Source organism: Eubalaena glacialis, chromosome 11, assembly GCF_028564815.1.
Source record: "Eubalaena glacialis isolate mEubGla1 chromosome 11, mEubGla1.1.hap2.+ XY, whole genome shotgun sequence".
In the NCBI taxonomy this organism is placed as follows: Eukaryota; Metazoa; Chordata; class Mammalia; order Artiodactyla; family Balaenidae; genus Eubalaena; species Eubalaena glacialis.
Genome location: NC_083726.1, coordinates 114402570 through 114428261, shown reverse-complemented (window position 1 = coordinate 114428261; position 25692 = coordinate 114402570). Strand labels below are relative to the sequence as shown.

The 25692-nt window shown below is 44.1% G+C and overlaps 1 protein-coding gene across 4 annotated transcripts in view; it reads left to right on the top strand.

Annotated features, from left to right (window-relative positions):
- KDM5A (lysine demethylase 5A) overlaps positions 1-10214 on the top strand; it is a 78834-nt gene extending 68620 nt beyond the window's left edge. For all 4 annotated transcript variants that reach the window (XM_061205952.1, XM_061205951.1, XM_061205950.1 and 1 more), the window contains one exon: positions 7329-10214. In XM_061205952.1, the coding sequence (XP_061061935.1) occupies positions 7329-7535 (207 nt within the window). In that variant the 3' untranslated portion in view covers positions 7536-10214. The remainder of the gene's footprint in view (positions 1-7328) is intronic.
- The last annotated feature ends 15478 nt before the right edge of the window (positions 10215-25692 follow it).

The window sequence follows — 25692 nt, the reverse complement described above, 5'->3', positions numbered from 1 at the left end:
GTTGTGTTTTAGAAATCGTATACGTGGTGGTCGTCCTGACCGAGCGGAGAGAAGCTGTGTGGTACCAGGAGCAGTGCGTCTCGGGCGTGGGCACAGCAGGGCTCAGAGCAGTCGTGTCCCTTCCCTGCAGGGTGCCTCGGGGGACTAGACATCTTGTCAGTTAGCCACAGTGGCCCGAAAAGTCCTGGGCCAGTATCCTAAGAGCTGTGGCAAATTGCACTGAGTTCAGTTCTGAAGACCTAAAACTAGGGGTTTAAATCTTCCCTTTTGGTCTGTGTCTTATCCACACCCAGCCCTATGTATACTCTCCTAAATAGCATATGATCGTTTTCACATCTCTTGCAAAAAATAAAGACCTTTAAAGGTATTATTTTTAAAATGTCAGCCCTCAATTTTAAATATTAGCAAGGATAGGATGGTCTTTCTTAAGGTAATAATTGATGTTATAAACTTCTGAGAAAGACGGATGGACTTTATGAAAAATCCTAGTTCATTAAATGGCTGAAGGTATCTATTGTAGTGTTCCCATCAAGATTATTAGTAAATTCATGGTTTTAATTTTATTATCTCCTTACACCACTTGATGTTTAGAATTTTAATAGCTCCTCAATTTGAATATATAAACAATAAACACAGCTGCATCACTATTCCCTTACTTTCCTCCTCAGTTAAATACTTGTTAGAGCTTGAAGAGGTCACCTTGTCCAGCCTCTTCATTTCACAAATGATGAAGCCAGGACTGAAGATAAATGATGTGACCAAAGTCACAGAGCTCATTAGTGGCAAAACCAAAAGTAGAACCCTGGCTCCCAGACCAGGTGCTCTCCGCTAATATCCCCACCCCTCCGGTAACTGAGATGCAAGTACAAAAACACAGTGCAAAACTAAATGATGCGTATTTAAATTATACTTATTAAAGGTTTTCTACTCACTTTTGGAAAATGAATATATAGTAAAATATATATCCCATAGTCCAGCTTTCTGAGGACCACAGCTGTAAATATTTTAGTGTGTTTCCTTCCAATTCTTTTCCTGTATAGTTTGTTTTATATCATGTCATACTGTCTATTCACTTTTGTATCTGCTTTATTAGTTTCGTAAGTATTTTTCTATATTATAAGTATTTTGGTAGATACATTATATGTGCGTGTATTATTATCTTTTTTTGCGTGTATTATTTTTATCTTTCATTTGAATTTATTCTCATCTGAATGTGTTTATTAAAGAGGCTGATGACAGGTTAGCTCTTTCTCTTTGGGTCTGAAGTATTAGCAGCTTAGTGTTGGCAGGACCTTCTCCCTTTTCTTCCTCCTTTAACTAATTGTATGGCGGCTGGAGGACTGGCAACAGGATATGTTTCTTTTTCAAGCTTTCCTATCATCCTTCCTACAGTGTTTATGTCCATCATGAACCTTTCTGTTTTTTTCTCCTTTTCACTTAATAACCTCTCCCCTCTCCTCTGTTCAGCATTTAAAATACAGTTCAGTTCATCTGCTATCCCTGTTCTTTTCCTGTAGCATATAAACACTACAGGCAGTTTTTTTCTCATCTGCCATAAAATTGTTAACACATGTCCTGCTTCCTCTCAGGGTGGTCAAGGAGTAAGGTGAGATCATCTATATGAAAGCACTAGTTAACCAAAAATGCAACTTAAGCGTTAAGATGTGATCATTATTTTTAGATGAACCCTGAGATTTGCTCCTAACATTATAGGTATTTAAAAAAAAAAATCTAGAAAGGGGAATCCCCTGGAAGTCCAGTGGTTAGGACTCCACAGCGCTTCCACTGCAGGGGCCCTGGCTTCAATCCCTAGTTGGGGAACTAAGATCCTGCATGCCACATGGCGTGGCCAAGAAAAAAAAAATCTGGAAAGTTATCTACATTTTGATGGAGCAGAAGTAGATTTAGCTGAATATTTAGAGAAAATGTCTATTGTTTAAAACATACAAAGATTTGTACACATTAATTTGTTAAGATTAGTACAAAAATTGTCAGAACACATACACAGGTGAGCAAGTGTGCCTTAACCTGTCAATAGCTACATGAAAGAAACTTATGAATGATGTATTTCTATAATGTGTTTAATTTTAAACAAATTATTTCAGATTATAAACATTTTGTCCGTCATTTCTGTTTTGCAATTTTTATGGTTCTCCAAGGCTGTTTCTGACACCAGTTTTACTAAATGGAAGGTGTGTTTCTTTAGAAACTTGGTAAAGAATTTTACAGCTTTCTCAATTTGAAGTATAGTGTTTCTCTAAAGGAAGACAAATTAATGCATGGTACGCATCTTCAGAACAAAAGGATGACAAGAAAATGTTTTTTAAGGAAGTCTGTGTTCTTTAAATATCATGTAGCGAAAAACCCACACTACTTCTTGGGTTCATTTATATTTAGGTAAATGTATTCTAACTAGTAATTACTATTATTTTTACCTAAAAATGTGCAGATTGAGAAAACTTTGAAGGATTACTTAAATGTACCTAGCTTCAATTTCAAGATGTTTTAGAAAGAAAAAAGAAAAATATTATCAGAAAATGTAAAAGGTTTAAAAAAAACCAAAACTATCTCTTCCATCATTATCAAATTCAAGTTGAAATTAATTTTAAAAATAATAATGAAGAACTGTTTTCAAAAAATTAGTTTTAAGGTTCAGAATCTTTTTCTCCGTGAACTTTGCCACTTTCATTCAATCTTATTGGTACCAAGAGTAAAACGAGTTAACTTGAAGGAGCAAATTCTTTCAAGCTAATATTTAAGTAACATTTTTTCTGCATTAAAATAAATATTTAATCTTACTTATAAAAATAGATTTTTTTCCCTTTACTTTTTTTTAACCTTCTTACTATGGGCTTTTTCCTTACCCATTACTACCTCCCTAAGAAGTTCGGCACGATAAATAAAGAGAAACTATGTTTATAAACTTCTGTCTCTCACTTTTACTATTTGTTAGCCGCTCTGATTTTTTTTTTAAATAAATAAATAAATTTATTTATTTATTTTTGGCTGCATTGGGTCTTCGTTGCTGCGCACGGGATTTCTCTAGTTGTGGCGAGTGGGGGCTGCTCTTCGTTGCGGTGCACGGGCTTCTCATTGCGGTGGCTTCTTGTTGCGGAGCGCAGGCTCTAGGCGCGCGGGCTTCAGTAGTTGTGGCGCGTGGGCTCTAGGCACGCAGGCTTCAGTAGTTGTGGCACGTGGGCTCAGTAGTTGTGGCTCGTGGGCTCTAGGCACGCGGGCTTCAGTAGTTGTGGCTCGCGGGCTCTAGGTGCGCAGGCTTCAGTAGTTGTGGTGCACGGGCTCAGTAGTTGTAGCTCACGGGCTCTAGAGTGCAGGCTCAGTAGTTGTGGTGCACGGGCTTAGTTGCTCCGCGGCATGTGGGATCTTCCCAGACCAGGGCTCGAACCTGTGTCCCTTGCATTGGAAGGTGGATCCTTAACCACTGCACCACCAGGGAAGTTCCAGCCACTCTGACTTTAAAAGATTTTTGTGGAGAGTTGTCTCAGCGAAAGTATTTGCGTTATCAGTGGCTTTATCATTCATATCTCCTTTTAGCATAGGTAATCAAAGGTTGGATTACCTAAATGAGGGAGTCACACACACAGAGACACACAGACACAGACACACGCAGAGACACACACAAACTGGTGATGTTATGATAGGGTAACCAACTGTCCCAACTTGCCTGCGACTTTCCTGGTTTTAGCACCGCAATTCCTGTGTTTTGGGAAACCTGTTAATCTTGGGCAGACTGGGAGGGTTGGTTACTTATTGTTAAGATCACCAAAAAAAACATACACGGGGATTGTGAACATATGTCATACTTGATTAAATTGTTTTAATTTTGAAACCTGGCTTTTGCAAGAAACTTCGGTGCAAAAGAGATTGAATGCCAAAATAAAAAGAGCTCAGGTGCGTAACTAAGCTAAGACTGTCACTAAATCACGAGGCTTTCTTTTTTCCCAGTGCAGTAATATGCGCTAAGAAATGAACAAAATATAATGTGCTAAATATTTTTTCTTAAGTGTAAATATGAAACCATATAGCAAAACATGAAATGCCAAACTAACATTATATTTCTCATTTAAGCACACATTTCCCCCAATCCAAACCCAGTACGCTATTTTTACTATAGTTAAATATCTTATCAGTTAATATCTGAACAGCTCATTGCTGTGAAGTTTTTCAGTAATTACTTTTTTTTGGTTTGATAAGTATATCTCCCAGAAATACTGAAAGGGGAAGTGACTATTAGAACTTACTATGCAGTTAGCCAAATGCTTTGTTCTTGAGTGTTCAGGCTACTTCATAGTCTGCAGATTCAGTTGACATTCCAGACAAAAGTAGAACTGGGTTTTGATTGTAAGTAGATGAACATGATAGGAAGATATTCGTAAAGAGAGCCATTTTTTAAAAATAATTTATTTATTTATTCATTTTTGGCTGCGTTGGATCTTCGTTGCTGCGTGTGGGCTTTCTCTAGTTGTGGCGAGCGGAGGCTGCTCTTCGTTGCGGTGCGCGGGCTTCTCATTGCGGTGGCTTCTCATGTTATGGAGCATGGGCTCTAGGCGCACAGGCTTCAGTAGTTGCGGCTCGCGGGCTCTAGAGCGCAGGCCCAGTAGTTGTGGCGCACGGGCTTAGTTGCTCCGCGGCACGTGGGATCTTCCCGGACCAGGGCTCGAACCCGTGTCCCCTGCACTGGCAGGCGGATTCTTAACCACTGCGCCACCAGGGAAGTCCAAGAGGGCTATTTTTTCCCTGCTAGATTATTAGGGTAAATTGTTGTGTAACATGTAGGCTGGGATAGCATCTCAAGAAAAGTTATATACTTTTTTGGGATGGTGGGAGAGCTGGGCTTAGGAATGGACCTCTAGCCAAAATCACGAAAGGAAATGTTGTCTTCCTTATTTGAAAGACCGCAATAGATGTGATTTTGGGAGACCGGAAGCCAGGGCGTGTAGTGCACAATTAGATTCTAAAAGACATGGGGCCGCTTTTCTCGGCAGCAAATAGTGGTGAATTGGTAACACTCTTACCCAGTGGGGGCTGGACTGGGTTAGATAACTGGAGGCAGGAGTAGTTACCTGTTGACTCAGGGGTGTCATAACCAGGGTGGCACCTCCAGGCTGGGCGGCCCAGAGAAGCACAGCTCTCCCAGTTCTGCTGACCAGCTCCAAATAGCCGGACAGTTGGGCTGAGCTCACCCCCGTCAGATTAGCACTTTATAAATCTTCACCTGCTGGTAGCATCTGTATTTTTGAGTCATTGTCTCCCTTTTCTGTCTCCTGGACAGTTTGCCACAGCAGGGACATTTAGATCAGTTATTTTCTTCACTGCACAGACTTTAGAAGCTAAATATCACACAAACAATTGCAGAACAAAACCAAAATTTATGTTAGGAAGTAATTAAGTCACTCCGAACTTACAGAAAGCAGGATCACATAGTGCCAGCGATGGTCAAATTTAGAATATTTAAGAATTACCTGGGGGGCCTCCCTGGTGGCGCAGTGGTTGAGAATCTGCCTGCCAATGCAGGGGACACGGGTTCGAGCCCTGGTCCGGGAAGATCCCACATGCCGCGGAGCAACTGGGCCTGTGCTCTGCAACAAGAGAGGCCGCGATAGTGAGAGGCCCGCGCACCGCGATGAAGAGTGGCCCCCGCTCACCGCAACTAGAGAAAGCCCCCGCACAGAAGCGAAGACCCAACACAGCCAAAATAAATAAATAGCGTTCCCTTAAAAAAAGAAAAAAGAAGAATTACCTGGGAGCTGGTCACAGTGCAGGATCCTGGTTTGTCCCCCAGGATATTCTGAGTCTGTAGGTTTGGGACGGGTCTCAGCTACACTTTTAACAGACGCAACAGCTGATTCTGATGCAAGTGGTGCCGCAGGCAGTTACTTGAAGGTGCAGAATGTTTTGTGGAAAGTAGGATAGTGAGTAGAGCCAGGAGACTGTGATCTTAAAAAGTGCCTTCAGTGTCCCAGGCTGTGGACCAGGTGTCTTGCCAAACATTATTTTACTTGATCCTCTAAATAATCCTGTGAGCAAGATTTGATCTCCATTTTACAGATGGAGAAATGGAGCCTTAGGGAGATTAAATGACTTGCCTCAAATTTTACACCAGAACTCTAGGAACAGTGGAAGCAAAAAGATTATTTTGACAAATGATTTCTCCCACCCTTTACTAAAAACCTGGAAACTACTAACAGGAGTACCACACTTCTGATAAGTTTTATAGTATATGGACACTGATTTTGAAAACTACTCACTTTTCCTGAGACTCGTTTCCCTAGCCCAAACCTCCTTCCTCTGTTCTTTCTCATAAGCTGTACTGAAGTACTTAATTGATCACTTCATAATCCATACTTTGCCCTGTTTTCTGGCAAAGCTCATTGTTGTAAGTGACTTCGACGTTGCTAGTGAAGTTATCAACTTTTGTACTGGGGAGAGAAGGGCAAGTAGCTCTTTTTATCTTAAAGGTTCTAATCCGCTGTGGCATAGCTGTAAAAACTACCGCAATCAGCTGCCAAATAGGAAAGCCCCAAATCACCGCACTGTTAACTGTATGCCCCAGGCTTAAAGTCACCAAACAATAGTCCTTTTCTAGCCTCCTATAATCACAGTGTTCTCTGAAGGGTCAAAGCTTGCCTGGCATCTGCCACTGACCTATCAGTTACCCAGACTTTAATTTTAAACCTCAGAGTGAGCTATTGACCTGTGTCTTTGACTGTTTTAATTGGTTAATTTGTAAGATTTGACCTCTGATATTTGCTAACTTTTTATAGGGAGTTGTATTTGTAACGGAAGAAGAGAAGAATAAAAAATATTAGTTTAAAAAGTGGCCTATGTGACTGCTTTTCTAAAAAGGTATTTAATGCTCTTAGTACTTTGGCTTATCTCTTTGAAATAAAGCTAATACACAGGATTGCCTTCACATTGTTGTACTCTTCTTTTCTTGATTGATAATTGCATTGTCTTAGAGCCTAGAAATTGTTAATATTAGCTAAAACTACTTGGCTGCTCTATTAGAAGTTCCTTTTTTGTCAAATTTTCTCAAACATGTTTCTGCCTCACAAGGAGCCCCAGGTATTTATGAGGTAATGGAGTACCTAAGAGGCCTAATTTTGTGGACATATTATGGAAAAAAATAATTTGGGGGTATTAACTTCCCAGCTTCTTTCTTTAAAAAATAACCCCATAAGAAGTCATTGTCTGTCTCTGGGCATCCCAATTATTTGCTTTCATTTAAGCCAAGAAAGCTCTTTGGTTTGCTTGTATTCCAGGCTTAATGTGTATGTAACCTAAACATTCCCTGATCTTGTCTCCAACAGGTAGACTGGGTGCAGTGTGATGGTGGCTGTGATGAGTGGTTTCACCAAGTTTGTGTGGGTGTATCTCCAGAAATGGCTGAAAATGAAGATTACATCTGTACAAACTGTGCAAAGAAGCAGGGGCCGGATAGCCCAGGTCCAGCACCACCTCCTTCTTTCATAATGAGCTACAAACTACCAGTGGAGGATCTTAAAGAGACCAGTTAGCAGATGCTGGGTTAGTTTGGGACATGGGGGAAAACGGACCACACAGAGACCTTAGTCAGTAGAGTGGTTTAGATCCACTCAGAATGTTGCTTCCAAAGACGAATGGCCTTCTGAGCAAGTCCTCCCAGCCGACTTCCTCTTTGCATGGACGTGGGATCTGCGTTCTCTGTCAGCACATCTGTGCCGAGGGTGTCTGCTTTGGTCCAGCAGCCGGTGTTTCAGTTCGTGTCTCCTCTGAGATTGCTTGTCACATTAAGGCCAGACATTTGAGCTCTAGGGTGGCTGGCTGGCATTAGTGCATTGGTGTGCTGGCAGGGCATGTAGGATGCAGCTTCTGGCCAGTCGGTACTAGTTAGAGGTTTGCAGCCAGCACCATCCAGAGGTGCTGATGACTTGGATCTCCTTAGTTAGGCCAGTGGGAGAGGAGTAGAGTAGCAGTTTCCTTCCGCTCTGCCCTGGCATTTGACGCCCTACACATCCAGCTAGGAGAGGGCCAGGGCTGAAGTTAGTCCTGTTAGAGGCCATGGGTAGTGGCACAGCCTGTAGACCTCAGCTCCATGTGCTTGTCTGTACCAAGAAGAAAACCCCAGTTGAGAGGCAGATCACCTCATCTTCCTAAGGAGGAGGATGGCATCTAGTTCAGAAGTCTGACTAGATTGGATTCTGGGAAGAAGAGATTTTATTTCAAGGCAAGGAGCCTTTTTTTGGCTTTGAGAAGTCTTGCTGTCTTGGCTCTACATTTTAAAGAAGAGCAGGTACGTGGATCCAGGCTTCTGCGGTAGCAAAGAAGACAAGTCAGAATGTTTGACTGAGCCACAGCGGTGCCTGCTTTTCGGGGAACCCTTCATTCACAAGTGCACCAGGTGCCACCAGGCTTCAGGCATGGCCCCGAGCAAGACCAGCAAATAACAGCTCTTGCCTTGCAGTCCGGCCCCCACTGGCTGTGGTTTCCAGGACTGGCCGTTTCTGACTGTGGCCCACGGCAGATGCTGTCGCACAGCACGTGGCTTCATCAGAAGACGTGGGCTTAAAGTACCTCTGGTGACAAAGTTGTTTTAGTAAATCCATTTTTAAAAAAAAGAAAAAAGGACTTGTTTTTACTTTTTTCTAAATGTCTCTGACTACTGACTGTTCTATAAATAGATTATTTTTCCTTTTTTAATATACACATATGAATATATAAATATATATATATATAAATATATATATATATATTTACCGTTACCAGCAGCTTATGACAGAGTTTCAGCATCAAAAATCCATTTGGGGGCTTGCTTTCTCGTCTTGCTTTTTAATAAAGGAATCCCATTCCTTCCTTGTAGTACAAGGAGTTAGCACTTCCTTCTCCATCCTAGCCTGACCAGATCTTCCATGTTGGTTTTGTTCAAATAGGTAATTATATTTCGTTGGTGTGTTGGGACTTGTCCCTTTCTGTGGGGAAACCTGGTCATACTGTATCTGTGATGGTAGTTCTGTTTTGTACGTGAAAGTTTGGAACTACGGTGCTGTGTTCTCCCTCCTGTTGTGTTCTGTGTCCTTGTGAAGGTGTTAGGTAAGCTGTATGGAAACTCTTATTAGAAGGGGACTAATTTTTTTTTTTTTTTTTTTAGGACAAAAAAACCCAAAAACCCACCAAACAAACTAAAAATGGTGTTTTGTCTTCACTATCCTGTGTCCCTTTATTTTAGTTTAAAGATCTGTGGTTTGACTTAAATTCATCAGTTTTCCTTTTAAAAGGGGGGAGCAGGGTGGGCCCAGAGAGCAGCTTTTAGTCTTGTCTTCCCTTTTTGCCCCGATCTCTTTTAAAGAAATGTCTTCTAGTAACTAGAAGTGAAATGTACTGTCCAGTCACAGTTTGCGTGGGTATGAGATTTAACTCAAAAGGCATCTTACTAAAAAAAGCGAAACCTTTCCTATAAAATCCAGTTTCTGGAAATGCTTTCTCTATGGTTCTACTACCTATTTTTTAGTCACTTCTCCCTTAATATCACGTAACATTTTGAGTGTCTTGGCCTGTTAAGAGGTTCGTAAGTGTTGGTGTGCATGGGTCTTAAAATCTCATCTCAAGTGTGTGTATGATTTAAGATTTCAATGCAAATTACAAGGTAACTAAGTAACCAGTTTCATAAGTTATCATTTTGCCAGTCTCTCAATACATAAAGATATTACTACTTAGTTAAGAATTTCATCTGGTTGATATTATAGAAGAAAGCACAATGTTTTTTGCCTTTCGGTCTTCTCTGTAGAAGTCTTCGCAAGTGCTTGTGGGTTAAAAATTGAATGCAGTCTTAAGTGATGGCTGCCCGGAATACATTTAAAAATACCTTGTTTTTCCTTCATTCCTCAGCTACCAGTGGAGGGGCATGAGGTGCTGAGAAAGACAGCTAAGGTGCTCTGCCACCTGTAGTGTGGTGGATGGATAGAGGGCTGTTTAGGGAACAATTTATGTTCATAATAGGTATTTGCCTGCATATTTGACTGAGAGAAAAACGCAAGGCAGTCTCCAACCATGAATAGCTAGCTCCCTGTTTATCTTCGGACATTTTGAAACTCAAATATATCATTTAATTCATACTGTGGGATTTTCTGTATTTATTTGAAAGTCACAGAGGATTTGGTCTGACTTTTGACCATTTAGACCAAAGGTTGAGAACAGATGAGAGACAGTTAAAAAAAAGAAAGAGAAAAGAAAAATATATAGAAATGTGTAATTTTGTAATGAGTGAACTAAGATTCATCTGTTAAAGAAATGATGATTTTTTTTGACTTAGAGGAAATTACTTATTTTACAACTTAACTCCATTCTGCGGTATTGTAACCTTTCATATTAAAACTTGATTTAAAATGTTTCTTTACCCTTCCTATCTCCTCAGAGTCGCAATTCTTCACCACTCGTTCTTTAACTTATTCCTTAATTCTTTCAAAGGTATTTCTCACTACGTTCATTAAAAACCATTTTGGCAAAGGTTATAGAAAGGAAGATGAAAACTGGTAGGTCAAGAGTAGGTCCTTGGAACCACGCAAGTGCAATGACAGCTGTCTCGTGGTCCTTCCAGCCGGGGTTGGCCTCGCTGCCCGTAGTGACCCCGCAGAGATGTGTGGAGATGCACGGCCAGGCTCCTTCCCGAGCTGCTGCCTCCCAGCTCTTCCTGACTCACACGTGGGCATCATGGAACAACAGCTACTGCACGTCACGCTTCAGATAATTGAAACGGCAGATGTGAAACCTGGGTTGCCCGCGATGTACTTGAATAATCAAAACCCCAGCGAGGGCTGACCTGTGAGATGAGAATGATTTCACCTGTGCTTCACTTCTCTACTTTTGTCTTCGACACGTGTCCAAGAAATGTCAGCTTGTTTGTTTCTCTTAATTTTTAGATTCTGATGCAATTCAGTGGATGTAAGAGAAACTCCCTACTTGGCAATATTTTAATTCTACAGTGCATTTGTGCAAATATCAGCCAGTGCTTAAAGTAGGAGGGTGAAAGGGAAAACTGAGAAAGCCCTTCTTTCAAAGGGAGGGATTATCCACTTTTTAAGGAGAAAGTGGCAATTTGAAGTGGGATTTGAAAATTGTGGGAAAATTAAGCAAAGTCCCACACATAACCAGGTTCAGTAAAGGTTTACATATGAACTAGCTTCATATGTGTGTAAAAAGTTGCTTTTGCAGTATGTCCTTAAGTATAAATTTTTAAAAGTAGGCAATTGGTTTGCCTTTTACCTTTTGAGATCCCACCTTTTTTGTTTTTAATTAAGGCATATCATTACTTTGGATGTGGATGTGCCATGGCATTTAGTATTTACAGCACGAGAAGGAAAGAATGGATATTAATATATTTTGGAATTCTAGTCTTCTCTTGGTCTGGATCATATCCAGTCACCACTATGCAACGAATGATGTGCACTGGGAAAGGATGTGACGGGTTTTTAAAGATGTGTCCTGCTTATTCTTACTTTTGCAATACTCCAAGGTATCTAAACAGGAATGTCTTTTGTAAGCCTCAAGACCTATTGATTATTCTCTTACATGTTTATTTACCTGTTACTGAGACACTTAAATATAATATGGACTCTAATTTACCAGGGATTTTGGTGGTGCCTTATGAAAAGTATAACTTGATTTCTTGTTTTTTTGAGCATGTTTTGCATTTCTTTTGTTTTCTGAAAGAATGTTAGGTATGGTTATTTGCATTACATCTAAAAAATTAAAAAAATTGTGTGTGGGCTCAGGTCCCCCCTGCCCTGTCATTCACATTGGTGGCAACTCTAAGTGGTAACCAAGTAAAGGTAGATTTTGGTAATTGATCTGAGAGCCACTTTTAACCTGTTGCAGAACAGTTTCTAATGTGCATTTGCTCTCTATAAAATAAAGAACTGGCCTCAAATAACTTCACCAGTGGTGTGATTAGCCTGTTAAATTGCTGAGAATAGTGTTTTCAGAAAGCGTGAAGTAGAAGAAGTGATTCCTGCAGATTTCACCTTTCTCTGTTTTCATCAAGAGTCCAGCGATGGCCACCAGACATTTTCCCCACCGTTGATTTCTTAAGCGGTTTATCCCTTTGTAGCGAACCAGTAATAGAAGCAGGAAAGATGAAGAAATACTTCCTTTTTCCTTTGGCCTCCTAGTACTTAAAACTAGCTCAAACTGTACCTTACACTTCAGAGAAGGAAATGGCCCTTTTTTCTCATTGCCAAGGTTATCAGGTCATGCAGGCATGAGGGACAGATCATTGCTGAAAATGTTAAGGTTCTACCTGCGGTGAAATTGGCCTCAAACATGAAGTGTTTGATTGTGTATATATGTGTTAGGGAGGAGAATTAGTGGGAAGAAGGAGGAAGAAAAAACTGGTTATCTCAACTTGGAAAAGAATTTTCTTGCCAACAACAACAAAAAAACCATGAAATTTCGTAAGATTGACAAATTCTTTTCTTTTTAAAAGTTGTGTGGAATCCACCCAGTTTAGATCACGTATTTCCTGGGGCCTTGGCATTGTGGTTGATACCAGTACGTTGAAGATCCAGAATCTCTTCATGGGAAGCTTCGCCTTGCATTGGGAAGTCTCAGATAACACAGTGAACGAACAATACAGAAGAACACACTCAAGGACTGTATGCTGTGACCAAACAGTGGAATTTGGAATTTCTTGACTCTTCTCACCTATTTGCTCTTTAAAGCGTGTTTCTGCCCTGCTTTTAGTAGGCAGAAAGATGATTTAATGTTTCCATGTGACAAAGTCCCATGAAATTTCTTTACTAGGCAAGGATTTTCTCTAAGCTCGTCTGTGGAGCCAGGATGTATCTTTGTTAATGCAAAATAAAGATGCCACAAGCAGCCTTAAAGATGGTTTGGTGGGTCCAGCTGGTGAACCTCGTAGTAAGGAACCTCTGGTGAGTTGCCAGGGACATAGGGGTGAGCTCAGAATCTAATGTAGTTTCAAAAACAACACCCCCTCAAAACAAACAAAAACTTCAAAAGCCCAGGTGAGGACTTCAGGGTTACATAAGAAAGAATGCTGGATTTAGGAATGAACTGATCTGGGTGTTAGCTCTTTGTATGACCTTCTGTTGCTTACTTCCCTTTTTGGAATCTGTTTCCTACCATGTGTGGGTTCTTGTGGACACAAAGACATTTAAGTTACAGCCCCTCTCCTTGAAGGAGGGTAAGACAGACGTTTCTAAGGATGTTTCTTACAAAAACTTTGATGGAATTGAGAAGGGAGGATAGTAGAGAGGTTTTGGACATGTAATCCAAATTCCCATTCCGTACTCCTGAGGAGGGAACACGCAGGCTCCCCTGAATATTCTGTTAGAAAATGTAAGTCTCGGTCACTAACGTTCATATTAGAGCACACCCATAGTCTCCATTTGGGTCTGAATTTTGCGGAGTTCATCACGCACTTTGACGTGTGCCCCAAGACCAGCATCTTGCTGTGCTATTCAGTAAGACGAGTGTATCAGACACGTTCCGACAGACCTAACCGTGCCCCTCCCTCCTCCTGAGTTGGTAGCTACCTGGCCTTAGTGAGAAATTCTCCCTCCGGCCAAAGCATCGGCCCCTGCCCTCTTCATTCTGGGCCACTTTCTGCTGAGACCAGTAGGCCACCCGGGCCCTGGTGGCTTTAGTCTCCTGACTGAACCCTGCCATCCTTTCTACTTGGCACTAAGCTTCGTGGTTGGTCGTTTCTCCATCACTCTGACCCTGCAGGACCTCATCCCCGGTCGGTTCCGCCATCCGATGTCGTCGCTGCTAAATGCTGCCGAGTACACGCCCTTGATGGGTAGCTCTACAAACTGACTCAAGGAGGCTGGCTCTCAGAGCAGGGCAGCAGCCCTGAAGGTCCAGCAACCCCTTCCATTCTTAAAGACACTTCAGACCTTGGTCTCTTGTCCAGTCCCCATCCCACCACCTCTCTTCCCTCAGCAGAGGCCTCCCCTGTAACACGGAGGAAACTGAAGCCAGCAGGAGGGCTCAGCATCCACATCTGTCTCAGAACAGGTGTCTGTCCTCTCTGGCCAACACAGACCGTAGGCAAACGGGCGAGCTGGTGAATCCCATCCCACCTCACCTCTTCAGAGACCTCGCACCCTCCCTCAGCGCATAAGCTCAGGTCTCTCCCTCTGACGTGCTCCTGGACCCTGTCTCCCTCTCCTGCCCTCTTGGTCCTTCCTTTGTAGCCAAGCCCCGTTCGTCCCCCCACCTCACTTTCAGATCCCTCAATCTACGGTAATCTGGACCCTCCTCTCCACGTTCCACTGAGGCTGCTCTCACGGAGGCCATAACTGACCACATGTCCAGTGGGCACTGCACTTTGTATATGATATCTGACACTTGTCCACTCCCTCTGGGAGACTCCTCCATTGGCTTCTCGGCCACTACTTTTTCCTAATTTTTCTTCCCTGCAGCTGCTCGTTAGTCTTCTTTTCTGTTTACCCTTCGAACGGTGTCATCAGAGGCTCTTCCTGTATCTCCTCCTCGGGTGCCCTCGTCCCCCGCCCCCGCCAGCTAACACTTTAATTCAGCTGTTTCCCAAATCAAAATCACCTGCCCAGGCTGGCTTGCTTTGCTCTTTAATCAACTGGTAAACACTTCCACTTGTATTCGTTTTAATCACTCCAAACTCTTTGTGTCAAAACCTAAACTTACCACCTTCTCACCCCCAAACCAGTTCCTCTCTATACCCTAACCGAAAGCGCAGCTAGGTGCCCAAGCCAAAATTCTGCGAGCCATCCTGAATCCTTGCTGACCGCTCGCTTCCCGTGAGCACTGAGATGGTCACCAAATCCTTTAGATTCACTCCCATCTTCATCTCCGTCTCCTCCGTTCCTGTTGTGATGCATCACTTAAGTTCTCACCACTCTCACCTGTTTTTTCGGACTAGTCTTTAGTCCGGTCGATCTCTAGTTCATCTTCCAAATTTCTACAGAATAAACCGTCTAAAGAGCCGATATGTTCACTGCGTTGTTCTACGGAATCTGCTCGTGTTTATCTTTCTACATGCATCTGCTTCCACACACTCTCAGCCACTGTACTTCCGACACATGGATTTTCATTTCCTAAACACGCCAGGCTTCTCTCATTTTTGAGGGTCGGGCTTAAGTGCCGCCTCTTCAGAGGCCCCTCTTCTCTCACAACAGCTTGTTCTGCTCCCTCATGGGACTTTGCAGCATGCGGCATGATTGTTTACAAATTCCGTGCGAGCAGGGGCTTTGTTCCCTTTGTCTCCATACCCAGCACCTAGAACAGCACCCTGTGTACGATAAACATCCAATAACTAACTTGAGTGGCTGCTGGTCTGTGCCTGTGTTTCTCGCTGTACATTCACTCTCACTCACCCTGTACATTACTCTGTGCCTTCGTACTTTCTCTTTCTTCAAAGTTCAGCACACCCCAAACCTCTGCTGAGAAGTCTTTTCACATCACTCCTCTCCTCCTGATCTGATTTAGATGTCCTTTCATGGAGCTCTGATAACATTTAGATTTACAGCTTCTCAAAGTGTGGTCCCCGGATCCGTAGCATCAGCATCACCTGGGAGTTTGTTAGAAATGCAGATTCTTGGATCTTACCCCAGACCTTCAGAGTCAGAAACTCCAGGGGCGGGGCTGACAACCTGGGATTGAACAAGCCCTCCAGGTGATTGCAGTGCCTGCTGGCATTGGAGAACCACTCAGTCACTGCATTTGTATTTCCAGGATTAGCACAATGCCTAGAACAAGACTATTGTAAAGATCTTCCTTGCAGAGAACTGAAATCCATCTTCCTGTGGCCTTCTGCGGCAATCCTGTTTCTTTTGAGAATCTGAAAACCAGTTCAACTGCCCTTGTTTGGTAGCCTTTCAGTGTTTAAGGATAGCCATTATTTCTACTTCCCGACCTTCATCCTCAATCTTCCCGTTTAATATTAATTCTTTCTCACGTGCTGTGACTTTGAGTGCCTTCAAATTCAAACTCATTGGATTGATCTGAACAAACTCCAACGTACTTCATACCCACCTTAAGCATATATATTCAGAGCATCCTTTTAGCTTTCAAGCTACAGTTCTAAAAGTGGAACCATATGCCTGTATAGTCACCCCAACAAGGTGGCATTCACGATGACCATGACAAGCTTCCGTTGTAGAGTTGGGGATGGACAGTGGAAACCAAAAGTGGTCCAAAGCTCTGTATATGCTCCATTTCAAAGAACCTGGCCGTGGTCACCTGCAAGTAATTTTGTAAAGTGGTTTCATATCACTGAATTGGTGGTTCTCAGCTGTGGTGGCACATTTGAATCGTCTGGAGAACTTCTAAAAACCATTCCTGCCACTCTCGCCCCAGACCAATTGAATCTCAGTATCTCGGAGTAGAGCCCAAGCAAGTATTTTTTGGAACAGCTTTATTGAGGTATAGTACCATGAAACTGTTTTATGTACAAGTCAGGGATTTTCAGTAAATTTACAGAATTGTGCAACCATCACTCCAGTCTAACTTTACAATGTTTCCATCACCCCAAAAAGAAACTTCATGCCCATTCATATCACTCCCTGTTTCCACTCCCCAACCCCAGGCAGCCACGAATCTACTTACGTTTCTATAGATTTACCTTTTCTAGACCCAAGCATTAGGATTTTTAAAAAAGCTTCCAGGTGATTTTAAAAATGCAGCCAGGGTTGAGAATCGCAGCGCTAAATGCATGATAAGGAATCTGGTTTTTTCAGAACTGTGTGTAAGGAGGGTATTTCACACATTTTCACATTTTTTGTCTCCCTCTTAGCCGGCACACGTAACCATTACTAGTATAAGATCATTAACTTGATAATGGGAGTTGATGGGCCATTCTATTATTTTCCCTTTATACCTTGTAGTATCAAATTCAAAATTGCCTCCCATGCTCTCCCCAGGCTGTTTAAAAACATCTCTAGTCTGCTTTTTCCACTTTGGTTCATGAATTAACAGTGACGGAAGTTCTCTTAGAGCATTCTCCCTGAGATGATGTCTCCAAAGATGATTGCAAAGTATCTGTGTCGATCCCATGCATAAAGTTACTTTCCTTTAAGAATCCTTCACATTGGTGTTTCTTTATCAGATGTTTTGCTGTCTGACTAACTTCTCTGCCAAATATAGATTTTTTTTCGTTGTAAATACGCTAATATTTCTAAAAATTTGGGGGGGAATATGTCTCTTGTTTTTTAAATAAACAGTACATGCACATTTGTTTCAAAAATATTAAAAAAAAAGAAGTAAATGAAAAGTCATCCTCCGCCCAAAAATGACCACATTAAGATTTAAGCAAAGTTACTTTCAGACAGCTCCCTGTGTATATTTAGGTATGCGTATCTACAGATATGTACACCTTTACATGAATGTAGCGCTTTGTAACTTGCTTCCTTAATGTCAGCATTTGTATATGACAATAAATATAGATTTGTATTGTTTTTAATGGCTGTATAGTTTTGCATTCAATGGAATCTTAATGATTTTTAAGAGTTATGTATATTGAGGACATTATTTGTCTTGTGTTGCAAAATTTTGACCACCTTATTAGTCTTTTAACCTTATTTATATTTTTTCTTTATAGACGTTATTAAATCTCATGCTGTAAACTTAACCTCTTTAATTTTATAATTCCTGATTTTCCTGACATGCTTAGAATGACTTTCTCTTCTACAAGATAATAAAAATACCTCCACGATTTTGCTTAGTACTTTTATAGTTTTATTGTCTACACTAAATTTTTGTTCCGTCTTGAATTAATTGATGTGAGGAATGACAAATTTCTTTAGATTATTCCTCTCTTGGCTACGTTTCTCAGGTGTCTACAGCGTCTGCATTCACTCTTCAAAGTATTTGAGCATCTACCTAGCATGTCTCTGTGTGTGTAAATGTGGTCATCCCCAAACTTCTACCTGCTCTGTGTGTGTGTGTGTGTGTGTTTACACTCAACGTACCCACTGCGTTGGCTCTCTGTTGCTGTGTAACAATATTACCACAAACGTCTCAGCATAAAACAGCACGGTTATTACCGCACAATTTCTGTGGGTCGGGAGTCAGGGCTGGGCTCTGACCTCTGCTTCGGGGTCTCCTGGGCTGTCGTCAAGGTGCTGTTGGATGTTGGCTGGGGAGGGATCGCTTCCAAGCCCACGTGGTTGTTGTCACATTTAGCTCCTTGTGGGCTGTCGGACTGAGGGCCTCCATGTCCCATCGGCCGCATCCTCGGCTCCTGGGCTCATGCGCTTCCCCAGCGGGGCCACTTGTTTCTTCAAAGCCAGCAAGGCAGGGGGTGACCAGCAAGATAGACGTCACAATCGTGTATAACACAGTCACATACACACAATCACATACGGCCTGTCACCTGTGCCACATTCTCCTGGTTCGAAGTCACAGGCCCTGCCCACACTTCAGGGGAGGAGGTCACAGAAGCCGTGAACCCCAGGAGGCAGGGGTCCCCAGGGTCTGTCTGCCTACCTCACACCGTCCCTGTGAGCCAGACGCTGCATCAGATTCGCACTGCAGTGCCCGAGAAAGGAAGCTCAACAAAACTCACTCTATTCACGTTAGATTGAAAAGGGAAGGTATGATGGCTTTGTTTCTCTCATGTTCACGAGAAGAAAAGCAGTAACGTTTTTCACTTGGGCTAAATGTTTATAAGACCACCGCAATTTGGGATAATTATAACTGCTCTTTGGCATTCAGTAGAACAAACATTTTCTCTTCTTAGAGAAACAGAAACCTCCAAATCTCATCAAGTCTATTTCTAGTGTTCTGAGTTCCCTGACCTTACTGGTAGTTCTCTTCTGAACACATTCCAAATTGTTCATATCCCTTTTAATGTCTATGCAAAGCGTTCTTTTAATCCTTAAGTCACAATTCTGGATGAAGGAATCAGATTTCCTTGAATTTTTTAATTCATAAGACTCACAGTATGCGTAATTAAGAGGCTTTGCCAATTTGTTTCTTCTCTGTACGTTTTTCTTTTTTCTTCTGTAGCCTCATGCTTTTGGAGGCTGTCAGCAAAAATTGTTCTATTTTGCATTCCTGAGCTCCATTCACAGATACGGAAATGGGAGGATTCCCTCAACACGGAAATGACTCTTCTTATCTTTCCCGTTCATCCTGAGAGTTCTATTTTTTAGTTCCTAGGGATGGGTAAGGCAGCTTCGTGAATTGATTTCTTGGTATGTGGTAAGAAAGGATAAGGCGAGAGAGGAGACTGGAAGCAGAATTCAGAGTTTGAAAGTATCTCATCCCAGGTTTGTAATCTAATAAGTAATAATTCCTTTCCAAGGTAATAAGGTAATAAGACTGTCATCTCTGCTACTGACAGGCAATTCCTGTACATGCACTTGACTATGGCAACTTTACCCCTCAGCAGAGCGTGGGTCAGGGCTAGCTGCGTGTGTTTGTTTGCTTTGCATTTCTTCTTTTTTTAAAATTTAATATTTATTTATGTATTTGGCTGTGCCGGGTCTTAGTTGCGGCACGTGGGATCTTTGTTGACACGTGTGAGATCTTCATTGAGGCGTGCGGGATCTTTTAGTTGTGGCATGCGGGACCTTAGTTGCGGCATGCGGGACCTTAGTTGTGGCATGCGGGATCTAGTTCCCTGACCAGGGATCGAACCCTGCATCCCCTGCATTGGAAGGCAGATCCTTAACCACTGGACCACCAGGGAAGTCCCCTACTGCTCTAGGTTCTATGGATATCTATCTACCTATCTATCTGTCTATCTAGGTCTAGATAGATCTACTAAATCATGTCTTAGTATTATATAGTCTTAAGATTTCCAGGAATCCTAATATCAGTTTTTCCATGCTTCTGCTGCCAATAGGATAGGATTGGGTTAGCCAAAAAGTTTGTTTGGGTTTTCCATAAGATGGTATGGAAAAACCCAAATGAACTCTGTGGCCAACCCAGTGTCTAAACTATTCCTCAAAGATGGGTAATCTTTGCATGAAAAATGTGTCTGGGAAATATTATGTGTGAATAGCTAAGTTCTCTCTCTTTCTAAGATTTTTCTGATTTATGAGATGGCTGCCATTGTGCAGGGGTATCGAGGCTATGGAGACAGTGAGTGGATGGGTGGGGGGAGAAGCAGGTGGTGTTCTGAGTTCACACAAAATCCCCAGTTTCCAAGGTACTTCTTTTCTAAGCTGTATTTTTCCAAAGTTGTATCTGCACTCTCTCTGGTTTGCAGAGAGGGGAGGAAAGAAGGAAAATTTGTTTTAATCTAAAGAAGAGGGATCTGATAACTAAGGTCTAGATGAAGGGAACCCTAGATAAAAAGTAGTGTTAGAATATTTTGATGGGGGGGGGGACTTCCCTGGTGGTGCAGTGGTTAAGAATCCGCCTGCCAATGCAGGGGACACGGGTTTGAGCCCTGGTCCGGGAAGATCCCACATGCCGCGGAGCAACTAAGCCCGTGCACCACAACTACTGAGCCTGTGCTCTAGAGCTCGCGAGCCACAACTGCTGAGCCCGCGTGCTGCAACTACTGAAGCCCGCTCACCTAGAGCCCATGCTCTGCAACAAGTGAAGCCACCGCAATGAGAAGTCCATGCACCACAGCGAAGAGCGGCCCCCGCTCGCCAACTAGAGAAAGCCTGCGTGCAGCAACGAAGACCCAACACGGCCAAAAACAAGAACATTTTGATGGGGTTAGAGAAGAAGGTGGAATGAAATGTGAAAAATTCTGGGCCCATCTAACAGAAATTGAGGTATAGAATGCTTTCTCTTTTCTCCTCTTTTTTCAAGTCATTCCTTTCCAAGTGACCAACAGGCACTGCCTTGATGGTTACTAAAAGCAGCTGAGGCTCAATCCCCATCAGCCGCAGGCTCCGGTCCAAGGAGCAGACTGTGAGAACAAGGCGGCAGGAGGGGCAGAGCCGAGTCGTTAGCCCGGCTCTGGGGCAGAATAAGGGGGCTGTGAAAACCAGAGTGGAGAGCCCACAGGGTGAAACTCCCTCCAGCAGGCCTGCCCCAGGGAGACAGGAGGAAAACCCACAGCTGTCATGGGGGAAGAATCCCACGGGTACCAAGAAAGGGTGGGAAAAGAATGAGTAGTGAATGACCTGCGTTTAAATGGTACAAGGGGAATTCACACTCTGTTGCTTCGTTAAAGTACCAGCATCATTCACAGAGCAGAAAGCCAGCACGATTCCTCTTGAATTCATGTTTTAAAAATGCCCTCAGACTGAAATTACTACACAAGATGGTGTTTTTGTGAACTCGGGAAGCTGCGTGCAGGGCTGGATCTAGGTTTTCTAGGACCTGAAGTTTAGTCAATTGTGGAGGCCCTCCTTGTGCAAAATGGTGCATAATTAAGAATTCAAAATTAGCCACGGGATTGGAAGGCACCCTATGCAAGGGAGGGGCCGTGAAGCTCCAGCTTTATTAACTTTACTAACTTCCATTAACGGTATATCTGCCTCTGCTGTGTGAAGCAGGAGGCTCTGCGGGAGACCTGAGCTCAAATCCTAACTGTGTGTCTTAGTAGGTTTGGAATCTTGGGCAATTTTGTTCTCCTTTCGGAAGCTCGGTTTCTTACCTATAAATCAGGGATGATGCCAGTCTTCCTGGGTTGTCAATAAAGACTAAGGAAAATGTATGTTGCAGTGCCCAGCACAGGGCCATCACTGCAATATGGATGGCTTTCTATGGTGCTGCGTTTCGGTGGGTATAGCTGTGGATGAAGAGGTGAACACTAATTACTGTAGTCATTATCTACAGCGCTAACTCTTGGAGACTGAGAAAAATATCTTCAGTTCATTCAAATGTTTCATGTATCTGCTGAATGGCCTGAGTGCTCTGAGACTTTTCTGTGTTTGGGAGGGGGCAGTGTACTGTCGTAAAGAAGCTCATTCTAGTGGCGCTAGGTCTGGACTTTACTCCCTGCTCCTCAGAACTGGGACAGTGTTAACTCTTGGAATGACTGGAGTTGCTGGGAGACAGACTTTGGGCAGGTCAGGGAGATGCGGAAAGAGCAGACCGTCTTTTTCTTTTCTTTTCTTTTTTTTTAAAGTAATTGGCAACTTACAATGGACTTTTTTTTCTTTTTTCTTTAATTAATTAATTAATTAATTTTTGGCTGTGTTGGGTCTTCGTTTCTGTGCGAGGGCTTTCTCTAGTTGCGGCGAGCGGGGGCCACTCTTCATCGCGGTGCGCGGGCCTCTCACTATCGCGGCCTCTCCTGTTGCGGAGCGCAGGCTCAGTAGTTGTGGCTCACGGGCCCAGTTGCTCCGCGGCATGTGGGATCTTCCCAGACCAGGGCTCGAACCCGTGTCCCCTGCATTGGCAGGCAGATTCTCAACCACTGCGCCACCAGGGAAGCCCTCCTTTTTCTATCACAGCCTGAGATCAGCTGTGGAAGATTCAGAGCTGAAGGGAAACCAAGAGATGACCCAGTCTCGCTCTCTTATTCCACGTGTGAAAAACGCGGGGCCTGAGGGGTGGAATGGATGGCCCAAGGTCGTCAGATCCAGGACTGAATGGTGGCTTCTGCCTCTAGGATATCCACTGTTTTCATCACACCGAAATGTGCTCTTGCCTCATTTTCCATTTATGCCCTTTCTTTCTGCCTTTCCCCCCACATTGGTCGCCTTGCAGAGCTCACTGCCCTGTTCCAATAGTCACTTCTTCAGGCTTCTGCCTGGTAGTCTGCTGGTGTGTACAGAGGGTTCCTCAATTGCTGAAATCGTCATCACTGGAAACCAAGAACTGAGTCAGCAACTCAGAGCCACCGCTGGAGAGAACACAGCCCAGCGCGTCAGCAGGACACGGCGTGGGGGAGTCAGGAGGACGCCTTGGATGCTCCAGCCTGACGGGGATGTTTAGCGCCTGGAGAGCGTCCAGAGAAGAGAGAAGGGAACAGTGGGTGGGGTAAGAAATAAGGCCTCTTAGGAAAGATGAAAGGGTTGTGATTATTTATCTTGGAGAGGAAAAAGCTGAGAGTGGGTTTCAAAAGGAGTTTGAAATATAAGACCAGCTGTAGTACATCTTCCCTGAGGACAGAATGAGAAATAAGGGAACAGCAGCCAGAGGATTTAGGCTACAGAGATTTCCGACTTTAGTTCCAACTCCACGCCCAGTGGAGTCATCCAAGGAGCCTTAGAAAACCTCAGTGTCCAAGCTACACCTCAGGCTCTGGCTCCCAGTCTTTAGGGTTGGGAGCCAGGCATCAGTCACTTTTTCATGTTTCCCCGGTGATTACAGCGGGCGGCCACGGCTGCGAACATAGGCTAAGGGTGAAGGTAAAACTCCGAATTGCTAAGGATCATGTGATTTGGGAGGGGGACATGGAGTAGGGTGCGTGATCTGACCTTCCTCCTTGCAAATGACGTCAGCGGATAATAGACTCTTAGCTCTGTGGGTGTTTAGGACAGAGTCTCAGAGCCAGGTTTCGACGTGGGAGCTTCTTCAGATGCAGTAGCTCCAACCCTGGTTGTGCATTAACAGCACCTCGTGGGGCTCAGAAAGTACGAGAGATCTGGAACCCCAGCCTGGAGATACTGGCTCAAAAGCTCTTAGGCTGGGCCCAGGCTATAAATTATGCATAAGTTATGGACAATATGTATATGTAGCCAGCTAGCTAGACAGCTGTGTATAGGTAGTTACACTCAGCTCTCTATAAATTATACAGCTCTACAGTGATTTTGCTGCAGTCCGTGCTGGGAATCACTTTCCAGGGAAGGATCACGTGCTCCTGGGTTAGCTGCCCCTCCCCTCGGCAGGCGCTCTGCGAAAGGCACTGCACGTGTGACAGCATGAGCTGCATGATGCCTGGGGAGAAGTGCATGCTCACCCCCGCCTCCCCCTTCCTCAGTTTTCACATGCATATCCCACCCCGGGGTGGGAGCCTGACACGGATCAATCAGCAGGTGTGTCCAGCACCATGGCGTTCCTTGGAATAGAGAAAACTAAGCTTTTTCCCTTAAGGAGCTCACAAACTCCCGCAATGGAACCAGTTAGAGAACAACACAGGAAGGACTAAGGGCTGAATTAAATGCACAGAAGGTTGGCTGAGAGGGAGGGCAGCTGAGAGCTGCGTGGAGGGTGTGGGGTGTGAGCTGGGTCTTGAAGCGCCAGGAGGGGGTTGGAGGAGGGAGGCCCGTGAGACAGGAGCAAACGGGGTACGTCGAGGAAAAGAGTTTTACTAGAGGGGGAACTGGGGTGGGTGGGACCAGATTACCACGTGCGTGGCCATCACGCACGCATGACGTAAGGACCCCTAACAAAGCAGGCGACCCCTGGAGCAGGTGGGATGCTAGTGAAAAGGAGCGTCAGCAACGCCAAGGAGGCTGTCCTGTTACCGTCCTTCCCTCCTAGTTGATACAAGGCCACTAAAACCAGGCTCCGCCAGACTACCCATCAGTGCTCTGTCATTTCTGATTCCGAAAAGTTTACATTTTAATCTTGTGGAAGAATCAAGAGGAAAATGACCCAATGACGTCCATCTACTCCAAAAAAAATTTTTTTAATGGAGGGTGTAGCAGTGTTACCGATCAGCGTTCTTGGCCTTCCCCAGTCAATAGAAATTGATAAGAGGCCAGACAAGAAATTTAGGCAAGGCTTTACTGGGGCCCCTGCTGCACAGGGAGAGTGAGAACAAACAACAGGTTCCCTTGCTCACTCCCTGGGGTGTATAGGGGCGGGGCGAGCTGGTTCCTTATATGGGGTGAGGGTAGGGGTGTGTCCAGGGGTCGGGCTGGAGCGGTGGCTTAGGTGTTTTGCCCACCCCTTTCTGGTGTTGAGTGCAGGGGGCATGCCCAGTACCTTGCTTTTGCTCCCGGCCCTTCAGAAGTGGCAGTTGGGTTTTTTTGGTCTTCTTGTATCGTGTTGTCCATAATTTGCCCCGGCTCTGCAGGCACGCAGGTATTTTTAGTCCCTCATAATTTCTTTGTACTCTGTTGCTGGAGGAGACGTCTGTCCAGGTGCAAGCACTGCAGCAGAGGGTCCCAGGTGCCAGGTCCCAGCCTGTCTCAGCAGCAGGCAATAACAAGAGTGAAGAAGGATGACACTGGGCTTAGTCTGAAGGGTGGAAGATACAGGGAGAGGGAAGAGAAGGCCTGTGGCCAAGGCCTTGAGCAGAAACGTGGGACCCCCCTCCCCCGAGTCACCACTCCCACCCGCTCAGCTCAGCCCTCTGAGTGCATATGGCCGCTGTGGCTGAGGGAAGAAAAGGGGCCCCTGACAGCTGGAGATGGGTCGGGCCCTGCCAGCCAGGCCTTGGTGCTGCCAGAAGCCGGGCCTGGTTCCACATCAGCACCAGACAAGGCCACGTGGTCGTGGTGGATCAAGAGAAAAAGAAGCCCAGTCAGTGATCAAAGATGGAACAAAGACGGAAATGTGAACACGGTCCAAACCCCCACAACGAGCCGGCACCCCATGCTGGCTCACGTGGGTGACTGCTGCTTCCTTACCAATTCCAGTTTTTAGCTTCACTTCATTTCTCCTGCTTTTTAGACAAGATTCATTAAGAAATCCAATCATAAAATATCCCTGCTTCCAGGGACTTCCCTGGCGGTCCGGTGGTAAAGAATCCGTCTTCCAATGCAGGGGCTGTGGGTTCGATCCCTGGTTGGGGAGCTAAGATCCCACATGCCGCGCGGTGCGGCCAGAAAAACAAACAAACAAAATCCTTGCTTCCAAATAGCATCCAAATCCAGAGCAATGCTCTGCTCCCTG